Source organism: Ursus arctos, unplaced genomic scaffold (assembly GCF_023065955.2).
Source record: "Ursus arctos isolate Adak ecotype North America unplaced genomic scaffold, UrsArc2.0 scaffold_1, whole genome shotgun sequence".
Classification (NCBI taxonomy): Eukaryota; Metazoa; Chordata; class Mammalia; order Carnivora; family Ursidae; genus Ursus; species Ursus arctos.
In genome coordinates, this window is record NW_026622763.1 from 50,432,848 (window position 1) to 50,448,208 (window position 15,361).

At 37.7% G+C, this 15,361-nt stretch overlaps 1 protein-coding gene across 2 annotated transcripts in view; it reads left to right on the forward strand.

Moving 5' to 3' along the window:
• Positions 1-15,361, forward strand: part of ERICH2 (glutamate rich 2) — a 38,896-nt gene that overhangs the window by 20,482 nt on the left and 3,053 nt on the right. For both annotated transcript variants that reach the window (XM_044381491.3, XM_057318511.1), the window contains one exon: positions 11,203-11,260. In XM_044381491.3, coding sequence (XP_044237426.1) covers positions 11,203-11,260 — 58 coding nt within the window. The remainder of the gene's footprint in view (positions 1-11,202; positions 11,261-15,361) is intronic.

Below are 15,361 nucleotides of genomic sequence, written 5' to 3' on the forward strand. Positions count from 1 at the left end.
TTGCATTACTGAATCCTAGACATTATAAATTTTATGTTCTTTGATACAGGTTTTATTGTTTTCCTTTAAATATTTTTGGATTTTGATCTGGGACACAGTTGATGAGTTTCTTGGAAGCAGGTTTCTCTTTTTGAGTCTTGCTTTTTAAGCTTTGTTGAGAGGGTCCAGAGCACCCTTTACATTGTAGGGAGACTACTAAGGCAATGCCCTAATGAGGACTCTTCCCAGTGCTTTGTGTATTAAGAGGACCTTCTACATTGGCTGGAGAAAACATGAGCTCTGTTCAGCCCTTTGTGAGATCCAGTGATTGTTCTACCTGCTCATTCCAACAATTCTTTCTCTAGCCTCAGATAGTTTCTGCATACTCATGCAGATTAATTCCAGCCAAAGATTCAAAGACACCTCTGACGATTTGTGGATCTCTCTTGAAAATATAATATTGGCCTCTCTGAACTTCAGACTGTCTTATTTCAACTCAGATCGCTGGTCTCTGGATGCTCCCTGCCTATGCTGGTACCTGGAGAGAGCCCACAGCTATAAACTGAGGCAAACATAGGACCCATCTATTTTCCTTCACTCAGATCACTCTTCTATGACACCTGCTGTCAATTACTGAGAACTCTTGTTTCATATATTTTGTACAATTTTCTGGTTGTTTTAGGAAGGAGAGTAAACCTGGTTTCTGTTAACTTCATCATGTCTAGAAGCCTCAGAGTTTTAGCATAAAGAAAATACTAATGTGCTTGCCTTTTTCTATAGTTTAACCCAAATGCTAGCCATGTAATCATATAAAGAAATCAGACACATTTACTATATTTTCCTCCTAGAATAAAGCATATACAGAGAGTTTTGAAACTTCCTTTAATATTATAAGTTGCTTTAAACAAGGGAGAAAAAAATTGATGCCAAGTATTGGAAAGATTTTACTTAACCACATTTCCTTTGACTGAACATCTAAATCATTCATGAATCATAGAGCATCCAAAGACCCTATTTGCCATAACCTCAGTCTTTGGAGTTGCTCATTTTATTTCTTTTCTGTTTGTTTTTTGACATTTAATTATAAAAGTAATCCATGACTTCATTTTCAGATAAATATTGAGACAATATGAGATTGCTTATTTTCATATCTTAGGTTATACCTGTGCTTAAGCTCTTCTGTTTTCAGAATGCATCCTGTTTTATTTTTTTCAAATTAAAATTAAAAAAATTTGTTTAAATAAATAAATATTTTATTTGAGAGTGAGAGAGTATTGGAAGAGGGGCAGAGAGAGAGAGAGAGAGAGAGAGAGAGAATCTCAAGCAGACTCCCTGCTGAGTGTGGAGCCTGACCCAGGGCTCGATTTCATGACCCATGAGATCATGACCTGAGCTGAAATCAAGAGATGGACCCTTAATTGACTGAGCCACCCCAGCACCCCTCAACTTTTTATTTTGAAAATTTTCACACCTATAGAAAACTTGAACGATTAGACACAAACCAAGAAACAAACTCTTAACTATAGAGAATAAACTGATGGTTACCAGAGGGGAGGCGGGTGGGGGGTTGGGTGAAATAGGTGAGGGGGATTAAGGAGGGCACTTGTGATGAGCAGTTGGTGATGTACAGAGTTGTTGAATCACTATATTATACACCTGAAACTAATATAACACTGTATATTATCTGTACTGGAATTAAAAAAAAAAGAAAGGTGGTTAACAACTAAAATCAAAACATGAATTTTCATGGAATCCTGACTGGAAAAAAATGCAGCTACAAAAACATTTTAAAGACAAATTGGGAAGTCTCAATTTAAATGTAATATTTTATTATGGAATTATTGTTAATTTTCTTAGATGTGGTAAGGATATGATGTTACATTGAAGGATATGATGTTACTCTTAGGAGACCCATGCTCGAATATTTCGAGGTGAAGTTTTATGATGTCTGCAACTTACTTTCAAATGTTTGAGAAATATATATGTAGGCTGTATCTACACCTTATCTATCAAGAGAGAGAGATAAAGCAAACATAGCACAATGTTAAGAATCATTGAATCTAGGTAAAATGTACACATGTATTTATTGTTACAATCTTTCAATTTTTGTTTTTTTTATCATGACAAGTGTATTCTCTAATCCATAATATTCCACTGTGTGTGTGTGTGTGTGTGTGTGTAGATAGATATCACATCTTCTTTATCCATTTATCTATCAATGAACACTTGGGCTGCATCCATGATTTGGCTATTGTAAATAATGCTGTAGTAAATATAGGGGGGCATGTATCCCTTTGAATTCGTGTTTTTGTGTTTTGAGGGCAAATACCCAGTAGTGAAATTACTGGATGGTAGGGTAGTTCTATTTTTAACTTTCTGAGGAACCTCCATACTGTTTTCCAGTGGTGGCACCAGTTTGCATTCCCACCTTCAGTGTAAGAGGGTTCCTTTCTCTCCATACACTTGCTGTTGCTTGTGTTTTTTGTTTTATCATTCCCACAAGTGTGAGGTGATATCTCATTGTAGTTTTGATCTGCAGTTTGCATCATCAGAGGATGATGAGTGATATTGAGCATCTTTTCATGTATCTCTTGGTCATCTGAATGTCTTCTTGGGAAAAATGTCTGTTCATGTCCTGCCCATTTTTAATTGGATTATTTGGGTTCTGGGTGTTGAGTTGTATAAGTTCTTTATAGATTTTGAATGCTAACCCTTTATCAGATTTGTCATTTGCAAATATCTCCTTCCATTCAGTAGGTTACTTTTTAGTTTTGTTGATTGCTTCCTTTGCTGTGCAGAAACTTTTTATTTTAATGTAGTCCCAGTAGTTTATTTTTGCTTTTGTTTCCCTTTCCTCAGGAGACATATCTAGAAAAATGTTGCTATGGCTGATGTCAGAGACATTATTGCCTGTGTTCTCTTCTAGGATTTTTATGCTTTCAGGCCTCATATTTAGGCCTTTAATCCATTTTGAGTTTATTGTTGTGTATGGTGTAAGAAAGTGGTCCAGTTTCATTCTTTTGCATGGATCTGACCAGTTTTCCCAATGCCATTTGTTGAAGAGAATGTCTTTTTCCCATTGGATGTTCTTTCCTGCTTTGTTGAAGATTAGTTGACCATATAATTGTGGGTTTAGTTCCTGGTTTTCTATTCTTTTTTTTTTTTTTTAAAGATTTTATTTATTTGACAGAGAGAGACAGCCAGCAAGAGAGGGAATACAAGCAGGGGGAGTGGGAGAGGAAGAAGCAGGCTCCCAGCAGAGAAACCTGATGCGGGGCTCAATCCCATAACGCCAGGATCACGCCCTGAGCTGAAGGCAGACACTCAACGACTGAGCCACCCAGGTGCCCCCCCGGTTTTCTATTCTGTTCTGTTAATTTGTGTGTCTATTTTTGTGCCAGTATCATACTGTTTTGATTTCTATAGCTTCGTAATGTAATTTGAAGTCTGGAATTGTGATACCTCCACCTTTGCTTTTCTTTTTCAAGATTGCTTTGGCTATTCGGGGTCTTTTGTGGTTCCATACAACTTTTAGGATTGTTTGTTCTAGTTCTGTGAAAGGTGTTGTCGATATTTTGATAGGGATTGCATTAAATGTGTAGATTGCTTTGGGTAGTATGGACATTTTAACAGTATTTGTTCTTTCAATCCGTAAGCATGGAATTTCTTTCCATTTCTGTGTGTTGTCTTCAATTTCTTTCATCAGTGTTTTATAGTTTTCAGAGTACAGGTCTTTCACCTCTTTGGTTAGGTTTATTCCTGGTATCTTATTATTTTTGGTGCAATCATAAATGGGATTGTTTTCTTAATTTCTCTTTCTGCTGCCTCATTTTTAGTGTATAGAAGTGCAACAGATTTCTGCACATTGGTGTTGTATCCTGGGACTTTACTAAATTCATTTATCAGTTCTAGCAGGGTTTTTTTTTTGGTGGAAGCTTGCAGGTTTTTTATTTATAATATCGTGGCATCTGCAAGTAAAAGTTTTACTTCTTCCTTACTGATTTGGATGCTTTTATTTCTTTTTGTTGTCTGCTTGCTGTGGCTAGGACTTCCAGTACTATGTTGAATAAAAGTGGTGAGAGTGGACATTTTTGTCTTGTTCTTGTCCTTAGGGGAAAAGCTCTCAGTTTTTCCCCATTGAGGATGATGTTTGCCGTGGTTTTTCATATATGGCCTTTATTATGTTGAGGTATGTTCTCTCTAAATCTACTTTGTTGGGGGCTTTTATCATGAGTGGATGTTATACTTTGTCAGATGTTTTTTTCTGCATCTATTAAAATGGTCATACAGTTTTTATCCTTTCTCTTTTTGTTGTATCTCATTGATTGATTTACAAATATTGAACCACTCTTGCATCCTGGGAATAAATTCCACTTGATAGTGGTGAAAGCTTTTTTAATGTATTGTTGGATTCGGTTTGCTAGTATTTTATTAAGGATTTTTGCGTCTATGTTCATCAGAGACATTGGCCTGTAGTTCTCTTTTTTGTGATGTCTTTATCTGGTTTTGGTATCAGAATAATGCTGGCTTCATAGAGTGAATTTGGAAGTTTTCCTTCTTCTTGTGCTTTTTAGAATAGTTTGAGAAGAACAGTTTTTAACTCTAAATGTTTTGGTACCATTACTGTGAAGCCTCTCGTCCTGGACTTTTGTTTGTTGGGAGTGTTTTGATTACTGATTCTATTTCATTGCTGGTAATCGGTCTGTTCAGATTTTCCATTTTTTCCTGCTTCAATTTTGGTAGGTTATGCATTTCCAGGAATTTATCCATTTCTTCTTGGTTTTCTGATTTGACAACATAAAATGTTTCATAACATTCTCTTGTAACACTTTGTATTTCTGTGGTATTGGTTGTTATTTATCTTCTTTCATTTCTGATTTATTTGAGTCATCTCTCTCTCTCTCTTTTTATGAGTCTGGCTGGAGGTTTATCAATTCTGTTAATCTTTTCAAAGAACCAGCTCCTGGTTTCATTGATCTGTTCTATTTTTCTTTGTTTGTTTGTTTGTTTGTTTGTTTAGTTTCTATATCATTTATTTGTGCTCTAGTCGTTATCATTTCCTTCCTTCTGCTTTTGGGTTTTGTTTGTGTTCTTTTTCTAGCTCCTTCAGGTATAAGGTTAGGTTGTGTATTTGAGATTTTTCTTGCTTCTTGAGGTAGGCCTATATTGCTATAAACTTGCCTCTTAGAACTGCTTCTGCTGCATCCCAAAAGTTTTGGATTGTTTTCATTCTTGTTTGTTGCCATGCACTTTTTGATTTCTTCTTTGATTTCTTGGTTGACTCATTCACTATTTAGTAGCATGTTGTTTAACCTCCATCTGTTTTGGATTTTCCAGATTTTTTCTTATGGTTGATTTCTAGTTTCATAGCATTGTGGTCAGAAAAAAATGCATGGTATGACTTCGATCTTTTTGAATTTGTTAAAGCTTGTTTGGGGCATAATATGTGATCTATTCTGGAGAATGTTCCATGTGTACTTGAAAAGAATGTGTATTCTGCTGTTTCAGGACGGAATGTTCTGAATATATCTAGTAAATCCATCTGGCTCAGTGTGTCTTTCAAAGCCACTGTTTCCTTTTTGATTTTCTGTTTGGATGATCTGTACATTGATGTAAGTGGGGTGTTAAAAGTCCTCTACTATTGGGGTGCCTGGGTGGCACAGCAGTTAAGCATCTGCCTTCGGCTCAGGGCATGATCCCGGCGTTATGGGATCGAGCCCCACATCAGGTTCCTCCGCTATGAGCCTGCTTCTTCCTCTCCCACTCCCCCTGCTTGTGTTCCCTCTCTCGCTGGCTGTCTCTATCTCTGTCGAATAAATAAATAAAATCTTTAAAAATAATAAATAAAGTCCTCTACTATTATTGCATTACTGTTGATTAGTTTCTTTGTTTGTTACTAACTGTTTTATGTATTTGGGTGCTCCATGTTGGGTTCATAAGCATTTTTACAGTTGTTATATCTTCTTCTTGGATTCTTCCCTTTTTTTAAAATTTTTTTTTAAAGATTTTATTTATTTATTTGACACACAGAGAGACAGCCAGTGAGAGAGGGAACACAAGCAGAGGGAGGGGGAGAGGAAGAAGCAGGCTCCCAGCGGAGGAGCCTGATGTGGGGCTCGATCCCAGGACTCCGGGATCATGCCCTGAGCCGAAGGCAAACGCTTAATGACTGAGTCACCCAGGCGCCCCTGTCTCCTTTTTATTATATAGTGTCTTTCTTTGTCTCTTGTTTGTCCGATAAAGTCTAGTTTGTCCTATATTTAAGTATTGCTACCCTGGCTATTTTTTTTGTTTTTTTGACATCCATTTGCATGATAAATTCACTTTCACTCTGCAGGTGTCTTTAGATCTGTAACGAGTCTCTTGTAGGCAGCATATAGATGTTTGTTTGTTTGTTTGTTTGTTTTATCCACACTGTCACCCTATGTCTTTGATTGGAGTGTTCAGTCCATTTACATTCAAAGTAATCATTGATAGATATGTATTTATTGCCATTTTGTTGTTTTATGGTTGTTTTTATAGTTTTTGCTGATCCTGCTCTCTTTAATGGTTTGTTGGCTTTCTTTAACAATATACTTGGGTTCCTTTTTCTTTATTCTCTGCCTGTTAGTGATTTTTTATTTGTGGTAACTATTAGGTTTATGTATAACATCTTCTGGATATAACAGTTTATATTAAGTTGATGGTCACTTAAGTTTGAATCCATTATTTATTCCTCTCCCCACCATGTTTTAGGCATATGGTGTCATATTTTATATCCTTTCATTTTGTGAATCCCTTGACTAATTTTCTACAAAAATACTTAGTTTTACTGCTTCCGTGTTTCCTACTTTTCATACTTTCACTTATGGTCTTTCCTTTCCACTCGAAGAGTCCCCTTTAGGGGTGCCTGGGTGGCACAGCAGTTGGGCGTCTGCCTTCGGCTCAGGGCGTGATCCCGGCGTTATGGGATCGAGCCCCACATCAGGCTCTTCTGCTATGAGCCTGCTTCTTTCTCTCCCACCCCCCCTGCCTGTATTCCCTCTCTCGCTGGCTGTCTCTATCTCTGTCGAATAAATAAATAAACTATTAAAAAAAAAAGAGTCCCCTTTAATGTTTCTTATAAGGCTGATTTAATGGTCATGAACTCCTTTAGTTTTTCTTTGTCTGAGAAACTCTTTATCTCTCATTCTATTCTGAATGATAGCCTTGCTGGATAAAGTATTCTTGGCAGTAAGTTTTCCTCATTCAGCACTTTGAATATGTCATGCCACGTATTTCTGGCCTATAGAAGTTTCTGCTGAAAAAGCCACTGATAGCCTTAGGGGGTTTCCCTTATCTAACTGTCTTCTTTTCTCTTGCTGCTTAAAAAAAAAAAAAAAAAAAAACTTTTTATCACTACTTTTTGCCATTTTGATTACTATGTGTCTTGGTGTGGATCTCTGGGTGATTTTTGTGGGGGGGGTCTCTGTGCCTCCGAGGTCTAGATATCTGTCTCCTTCCCCAGATTAGGGGATTTTCAGCTATTATTTCTTCAAATACATTTTCTGCCCCCTTTTCTCTCTCCCCTTCTTCCGGGATCCCTATAATGTGAATGTTATAATGGTTGATGGAGTCCCTGATTTCCCTAAGTCTATTCTTATTTTACATAATTCTTTTTTCTCTCATTTGCTCAACTTGATTACTTTCCATTACTCTGTCTTCTGGTTCATTAATTCGTTCCTCTGCTTAGTCCAGCATGCTTTGTATTCCATCAAGTGTACTTTTAATTTCATTTATTGTGTTCTTTATCTCTGACTGGCTCTTTTTTATCTCTGTGTTAAGGATCTTCCTGATGTCTTCCACTCTTTTCTCAAGTCCAGGGAGTATCTTTATGATCATTACTTTAAATTCTCTATCAGGCATATTACTTATATGTTTCACCGAGGTCTTTTGCTATGATTTTGTCCTGTTCTTTCATTTGTGACATATTCCTCTGTCTCCTCATTTTGTGTAACTCTCTGTGTCTGTTTCTGTGTTAGGAAAGTCAGCTACAGGCCCTTGCTCTTGAAGGTAGTGGGCAGGATGTGCACTTTTAACTCGGTGGCACTGGTCCTCCTCCACAGGGGACGCACAGCCACCACGGATATAGAGCTGGCTGGCTGCTCCGCAAAGCACACGTGGGCAGAGGGTGCTGTTTTAACAAGGTGTACATGTCCTCCATGAGAGGTCAGGAGAGGCAATGTTGGCAAGGTTTTGGGGGGTTTTTTGGGGGAGGGGATCTGCAGCACTGGGACTAAGTCAGGCCTGGCTGCAGGGGGTAGGGTGTGGTATAAGCAAGTTAGGTAGTGAATGCCAGTGCTGTGCTGGTTCCCACAGGTGGTTGTGTGTTTATGATGAGGGGCAGGGGAGGGAAATGGAGGCTGCCAGCTCCTTTGTTTCTGGAGAAGTTCCTCAGCGAACTCTGAGCTCGGTAACTAACTCTCCCTCCCATAAGCCCCAGACACCCTTCAAACTGCTGTTTCCAAGCTGTATCTCTGCAGGCTGTTTGCTGTGCTGTCTCTTTAATGGTAGGGGCTCAGCTTCCTCTTGCGGTCTGGGCTCTCCAGAGCCAAGCCTGCTGATTTTTAAAGTTCTAGGCTTTTTAAGTCCCAATGGTTGTAAGCACTCACAGAATTCAGCCCCTCTCATTTTCAAAGCCAAATGCCATGAGGATTCTTCTTCCCCTTGTAGCCTCCCCCATGTGATAATCTGTTTCTCACCCCTCTTCATGCCCATGGCTCCCTCCCTCCAGTGTTCAAATCCATGGAGTTTAAGTTCCCACTGAGTCCTTGCCTTCCCTGTCTTCTTCGATGTGGCCTCTTCTCTACACCCAGTTGTGGAGTTTGTTTGGCCAGTCTTTGGGTCACTATCTGTGTTGTTTGCAGTGATGAATGTTATCTAGTTGGATCCATGGGATAAAGTGAGTTTAGAGTCCTCCTACTCTGCCATCTTTCCTGAAAGTCCCAACTCTCTATTTTGAATGTCACAAATAATTTAAAACCAATTTTTTTAAACCTGTCTTCTCACTTAACTTTAGCTTGACTGTGAAGTTTAAAGCAATTCTCATGAAAGTCTTTAGCCAAATATCCATTGCATGAATTTCTTAATTTCACTGCATTTTGAACTGTTGAAATATGTATATTTTTGTTAACACAACAACAACAACAAAATAGGTCATTACAAAGGACACTTTGAAATTGATTCCATGTTCCTTGTCATTTCCTGAGGCTAGTACTATTAATATAATGTTTTGTTAAATTGACTAGATCTTAGTTGATATTGAGAAATTCTTGTTAGTTTTGTTAGGTGTAATACCCAGAGTGTCATGGGTTTTTAATTTAAAGTGAAATGAGATGATATCTGTAAAAGGCTTTAAAATAATCTAGGCAAAATAATAATAATAATAATAATAATAATAATAATGTTTATTATTATTATAGAGTGAGGCAGAGTGAGGAAAAAGTGTGTGGTGATATTGATAAAATCAGAAAGTGAGAATTGGGGCCGTGTACTTCTTTTACTATTTTTTCTACTTCTGTGTATATTTAAATTTTCCATAAAGATTTAAAAACATACACAATAGCTGTATATTGTACTGGTCACATTCTCTGACTATGATCAATTAAACTACACACTGAAAACAAAAATAACTTCAATAACAAAGTGAAACTACATAAAAGTAAAAGATAGTCTTCTAGATCACACTTGAATTAAAAATCAAAATCAAAATTAAACACACAAACTATTTAGAAAATGGTGATAACTGCAACACTAAATATTAAGAACTTTTGAAAAGAGCTCAAAGTTTCAAATGCTTTGATGATGACGATGGTGATTAAAGGAGGAATGACAACAAATGAACTAAATATTAATGCCAGAGCCTAGAAGAAGAACAAAATAAACATAATGTAAATAGGAAAAAGAAATAAGCAAAATTCAAAGTAAAAACCAAATTAATGTATCTGTTTAAGAGCAGGATATTTGAAAAAAGAATGACATAGATAAACCACAAGATATCATAATTAAAATGGAAGGAAACCACAATTAGTAAAAATGGACAGATCTTAACCTTAGACAAAAAGAGATTTTAAAAATACAAGAGAATTCTGTTTAATGAGTTTAATGTAGCATTTATTAATATGACAATAAGTGGGGGTTGTGGTGAAAGTACCGGCTTGTAGAAAAATCTTCAGGAGAATTCTGTTTACATTAGAAAAATTTAAATAATCTAATATTCATGGAAGAAACCCAGAAAACTGGTAAAGAACTTCTTAAAATGTTGCCTAGGTATGTCTCACATGTCTGGAAATGTGTGGGAAGTGTCTCTTCTAAAATACTCCATGCCCCTGTCTCTTGCCCAGTAAGCCTAGTGTACCTGCCTGTGTTTAGAATATATCTCACACAAGCAACAGCAGTCATCCCAGTGTAGGGTTATTCTTTAATGGAAGCAGTCTAAATAAGTTAGACTAGATTAGTAAACTGCAGCCTAAGTAAAAAATATAGGAATTTTTAATTTTATGGTGAGATAATTATCATGGTATGTGGTTTATTTTTTAAAAGTTACTGAATAATCCTAGTTTTTGTAAATATGATATGTGTTCACTGATGAAAAAATACCAAAACTATACACATGAAGATGCTAAAAATAAACATCTCTGGATGGTAGAAATATAAATGCTTTTTAATTGGGGACAGAATGTGTTTATTTAGCTTTTAAATTTCCTACATACAAAAATAGGTACTACTTCGTAACAATAAAAATAGTAAAACAAAAACTGGATGGTACAAGAGCTGAAAAATATTAAATATACATCATTGTAATTCTACTTTTTATTTCTTTTTCTTTTTTTTACTAAATATTGTCATGTATTCATCGATGAAGCTTACAAATAAAAGTTGTATCTGAACCAAAGCGATATTAATTAACGTCTTTACTATCTCTGCCAGTTGAATCAACCTATGTATTCCCACCTTGATTCAGAGAATTGTTAAGTAGTACGTATATAGTATGGCTGCAGCAACATGGAGGTATCGTATTTGTTCTCTGTTGCCTTGCCATGGGAAGTCCTTAAATATTCTTAATTGATTGATTATAGACACTCCTGGAAAGACATGTAAATGTTAAAAGTTCATCATTAATGGAGTATTTTTTAGGGAGTTTATGATTGACATTTAAATTCTCTCTGAAAGTACTTATCTGAAGAATTTCTTATTGTTTTCCAGTTCCTGAGAGCAGAAATGGGACAAGACTACCATTTGGCAAAAAAATTATGTCAGATGAGTAAGTACAAAATACTTTTCTGTTTTCTAATTTTTCCTTTGTTTCTAAATGCATTCCATAATATGTAAGATGGTCTGGTTATTATACCCTAGTGAGTTCCCTGATAGTGTCTCAGTGATTCTTTATTAATAAGTTAAGTTGATTGGTAGAATGACTTTTGGACTTCTAGGATAACTTTGAGTGGGATAAACTAACAAAAGCTAATTATCACTGGAAAATAAGTCAACATCTTTACCTTCATGATAACGGGTTAGTAACTTTATGCCTTTAATTTCAAAGAAGTGTCAGGTAGGGCAGCAGACCTTACTTAACATGCATGTATTCCACAAATATTTGAGTGTGGACTGTGCCAGGCACTGTGTTAGGCACTGGAAATACAGCAGTCAATAAGACAGATAATCCCACGTTCATATATAGTATCCAGCAGGCACTATATATAAATAACAAATTCGTATATAATTAGCGTGTCCTAAATGATAGGTGCTATGGAGAAAAATAAATAAAGTAGGGAAGAAGGAATAGAAAGTACCAGAAAGAGGCAAAGCAGTTTTCAATAGGATGGTCCAGGGAGGCAGGACATACAGCAAATGTGCCGAGACGTGAGTGTGCCTGAGGGGGAACAGCAAGGAAGGAACGTAACCAGAGTAGAATACGCAAGGGGAAATGTGACAGGAGATGAGGCCAGAGAGGTTATGGTTTGGGGGTTCTGTAGATTGCATAGGACCTTTTCACAATTTAAGGACTTTGGCTTTTTCTCTGAGCAAGGTGGGAAATTATTGAGCACTTTTGAGTAAAGGAATGATAATATTATCACTATTAACTAGTGTTAGACCTAAGTCTTACAGTAAAAGTCCTTGAGTGAAAACATGTATAGGGATTGTGAGGACCTACCCTCACTTGCCTCACACAGACTCTCCACTATGGGAACAGTACTTCTTAAATCATTGGCTAATTTTTAAAAGGGGTTTCTTGAATGCTTTAACACTGCTTATTTTTTTATCCAAAATAATTTGCCTTGTGTAATCCTTTCAAGTACTTTGACATTTAGAGACATCAAATAAAATATTTTGATTAAAACTATTTTTGGGTGGTACACAAACATAGGATTTCTGATCAGAAGGAATCCTTCAAGAGAACCATGTCCAGTTGTCTATGTTTATAAATAACGAAGCAGAAGCAGGGAGAGGATACGCAGCCTGCTCCGTGCTCTTCAGGGAGCTAGCGGCACAGCCAGAACTGGAACTCAAGCTGCCGCCTCCCACAGCACGTTTCTTCTCCGAGGACTGGTGTAGAAGGGAGTGAGTCAGTAGCTTTCACTCTCAGTTCTCCGAGTCTCTTGTGGAGCCTAATGATGGGGAAATTTATATATTTCCATATCCGTGCATCATTTTAGAAAGCCTCTGGCTGAAGCTTACAAAATATATGCCCTGATATCACCACATCTATTGGTCAGTTTGGGTTGTTAGCCTTGTAGGATGCTATATAAACAGTAGGTGCTCAATAAAATGCTTATTGACCTGACTCGAACCAGTGAACACACATTGAGTGCCAGGGCAGTGGGGATGAAAAAGTTCAAGCTCATCTATCCTAATGGGGTTATGTCCCTGTAAAATATCCCTCCCTCCCTCCCTCCCTCCCTCCTTCCCTCCCTCCCTGCCTCCCTCCCTTCCAGCCGTCAAGCACCAGCTCCGTACCAGACATGCTGGCAGCTGGAGAGAAGGCAGGAATCATAGCACACATGCTCTGAACCATTTTGGGGTTGACATTAACTATGTTTTGGTTTGGTTTTTACCCTTACTGGCTCATCCAGGAATACTAGTCACTCTTTTCTGTCAGTGTCAGATAGTGGTGCCTCAAACTAAGGATTAGACTACAGGAAAGGAGGTCCGGAGAGCCCCAAGACAGGCCCCATGATCCAGGGAGCCCGTTGGGAAAGAACAGGGCTCCCAAGAAGAAGAGAGGCCCAGAGATGGGAGTGGGGGCTGGGTGCATGCAAAATAAGATTGGCTACCCCTGAGGCAGATTCCAGCCATGGTATGAAATTAGGGAGATCCAGCATTAGCAGTGTCAAACAAGTTTAAGAAAGAACAGAGAGTTGGAGACGCTCTGTCTCAGGGAGGAGAAAGTGCTAGTTTGATGCTAATGGGAAGCACTTTGCTGAGAACTCTGAATTCCTCTCTATATTCAGAACAACAGACAAATGATTTTTTTCATCTAGGATGGACCCCAAAATATTTTATATGTAAGTGCTTACAGTATATTGTTTTGTCTTTTTTTCCTATCTTCTAGCTCTTCTGCAGAACACTTTCCCTTTTCTCTCTCTCTCTCTGTGTATCTATGTATATATTCAGATTATTTACATATTCATGTATTTATATATGTATGTATTAAGCACCTACTAATAATGAGAGTATTCTTGAATACTTTAATTCTTAAAACAATTCTGTGAGGCAGATATTATGAACCCCACCTTACAAATGAGGAACCTAATTCTTAGCAAGGAGTACTAATTCACCAAGGTCACACAACTACTAAGAGGCAGAGTTAAGATTAGATCCTAGGTCTGGCTTGAAAGCCTCTGATATCCTACTATATTTCCATTTCCTCATTTGATTAATAAACTTTTATTTCTGGTCAAGGAGGCAGGGACTTGGAAAGGGGGTACTTTTATGGGTCAATCAAGCTTAAAATGGCTCCTGTGGTCAACTAATTACTTTCTTTGTATCTAAGGCAATTAATTTATATAATGTATCCTTATCCCTTCTGAAATGTTTTATAAACTCATCTTCTTTTTTTTTTTAAAGATTTTTAAAAATTTTTAAATTTATTTGAAGAGGTAGAGATAGCCAGCGAGAGAGGGAACACAAGCAGGGGGAGTGGGAGAGGAAGAAGCAGGCTCATAGCGGAGGAGCCTGATGTGGGACTCGATCCCATAACGCTGGGACCACGCCCTGAGCCGAAGGCAGATGCTTAACGACTGCGCCACCCAGGAGCCCCAATATAAACTCATTTTCTGAATAAAGCTGCTGATTGCTAGTATGTTTCCTTGCTGTCCAATCACAGTAAAGTCATTTATATCTCCACTGGGCTTCAGGGCTTCCCGCCTGGCGTTCACGTGCCTGTGGCTTCTTTTCTGTTTGTCCTGACTTAAAAAAAAATTGTATTGGGTTCCCCCAAGAAATTTTATTTGTCAGTGAAGGCTTGAATTTTATCTGTCTTCCACACACGATTTTTATATGTGAGTAATATTTCCTCAGCCGTTTTCCTGCTATGTCGTGCAGAACTGATACCTCAGCTCTCTGCCGCTTCTTGCCAGGCACTGGAGGCATCCTGGAAAAGTGGTTTTTAAATTAGACTGAAAGTCAGGAGTCCCAAGCACTTTTCTTAGTTCAGCTCATGACTGACCGTGAGATTTTATGTCAGTCAATCTTTCTGTTTATTGGCCTCTTTACCTTTAAGAAGGGAACCTGCAACTCACTCTCCGCAGGGCACATCAGTGCTGCTCACAGGCAGCCCAACATTTTACGCAAAAAACCCATTTAGGCCTGGAAGACCTACTTCATCAATTATCATTGTAGGTATTTAAAAATAATGGCCTGAGAAACAAAATGTTTCTCATCACTTTGGTCTAACACAAATATAGATAGATGTATCTTCAGGAAGGATAGTTATAATGAAGTTTCCTTCCTTCCTTCCTTCCTTCCTTCCTTCCTTCCTTCCTTCCTTCCTTCCTTCTTTCTTTTTTTTAAAAAAAAAATGTTATTTATTTATTTGTCAGAGAGAGAGAGTGCATAAGCAGGGGGAGTGGCAGGCAGAGGGAGAAGAAGCAGGCTCCCCGCTGGGTGAGGAGCCTGATGTGGGACTCGATCCCAAGACCCTGGGATCATGACCTAGCTGAAGGCAGACGTTTAACCAACAGAGCCACCCAGGCATCCCATCTTTCTGTTTTTGAGTAAAATAAATCAGTTTTTCCCATTAACCTAGAATGTAATTTTATCTAGGCATAAAAGGACTGCTTTCTACTCTTCACTTATTCCATTTTTTTTTTTTTAAAGATTTTATTTATTTATTTGACAGAGAGAGCAAGCCAGCGAGAGAACA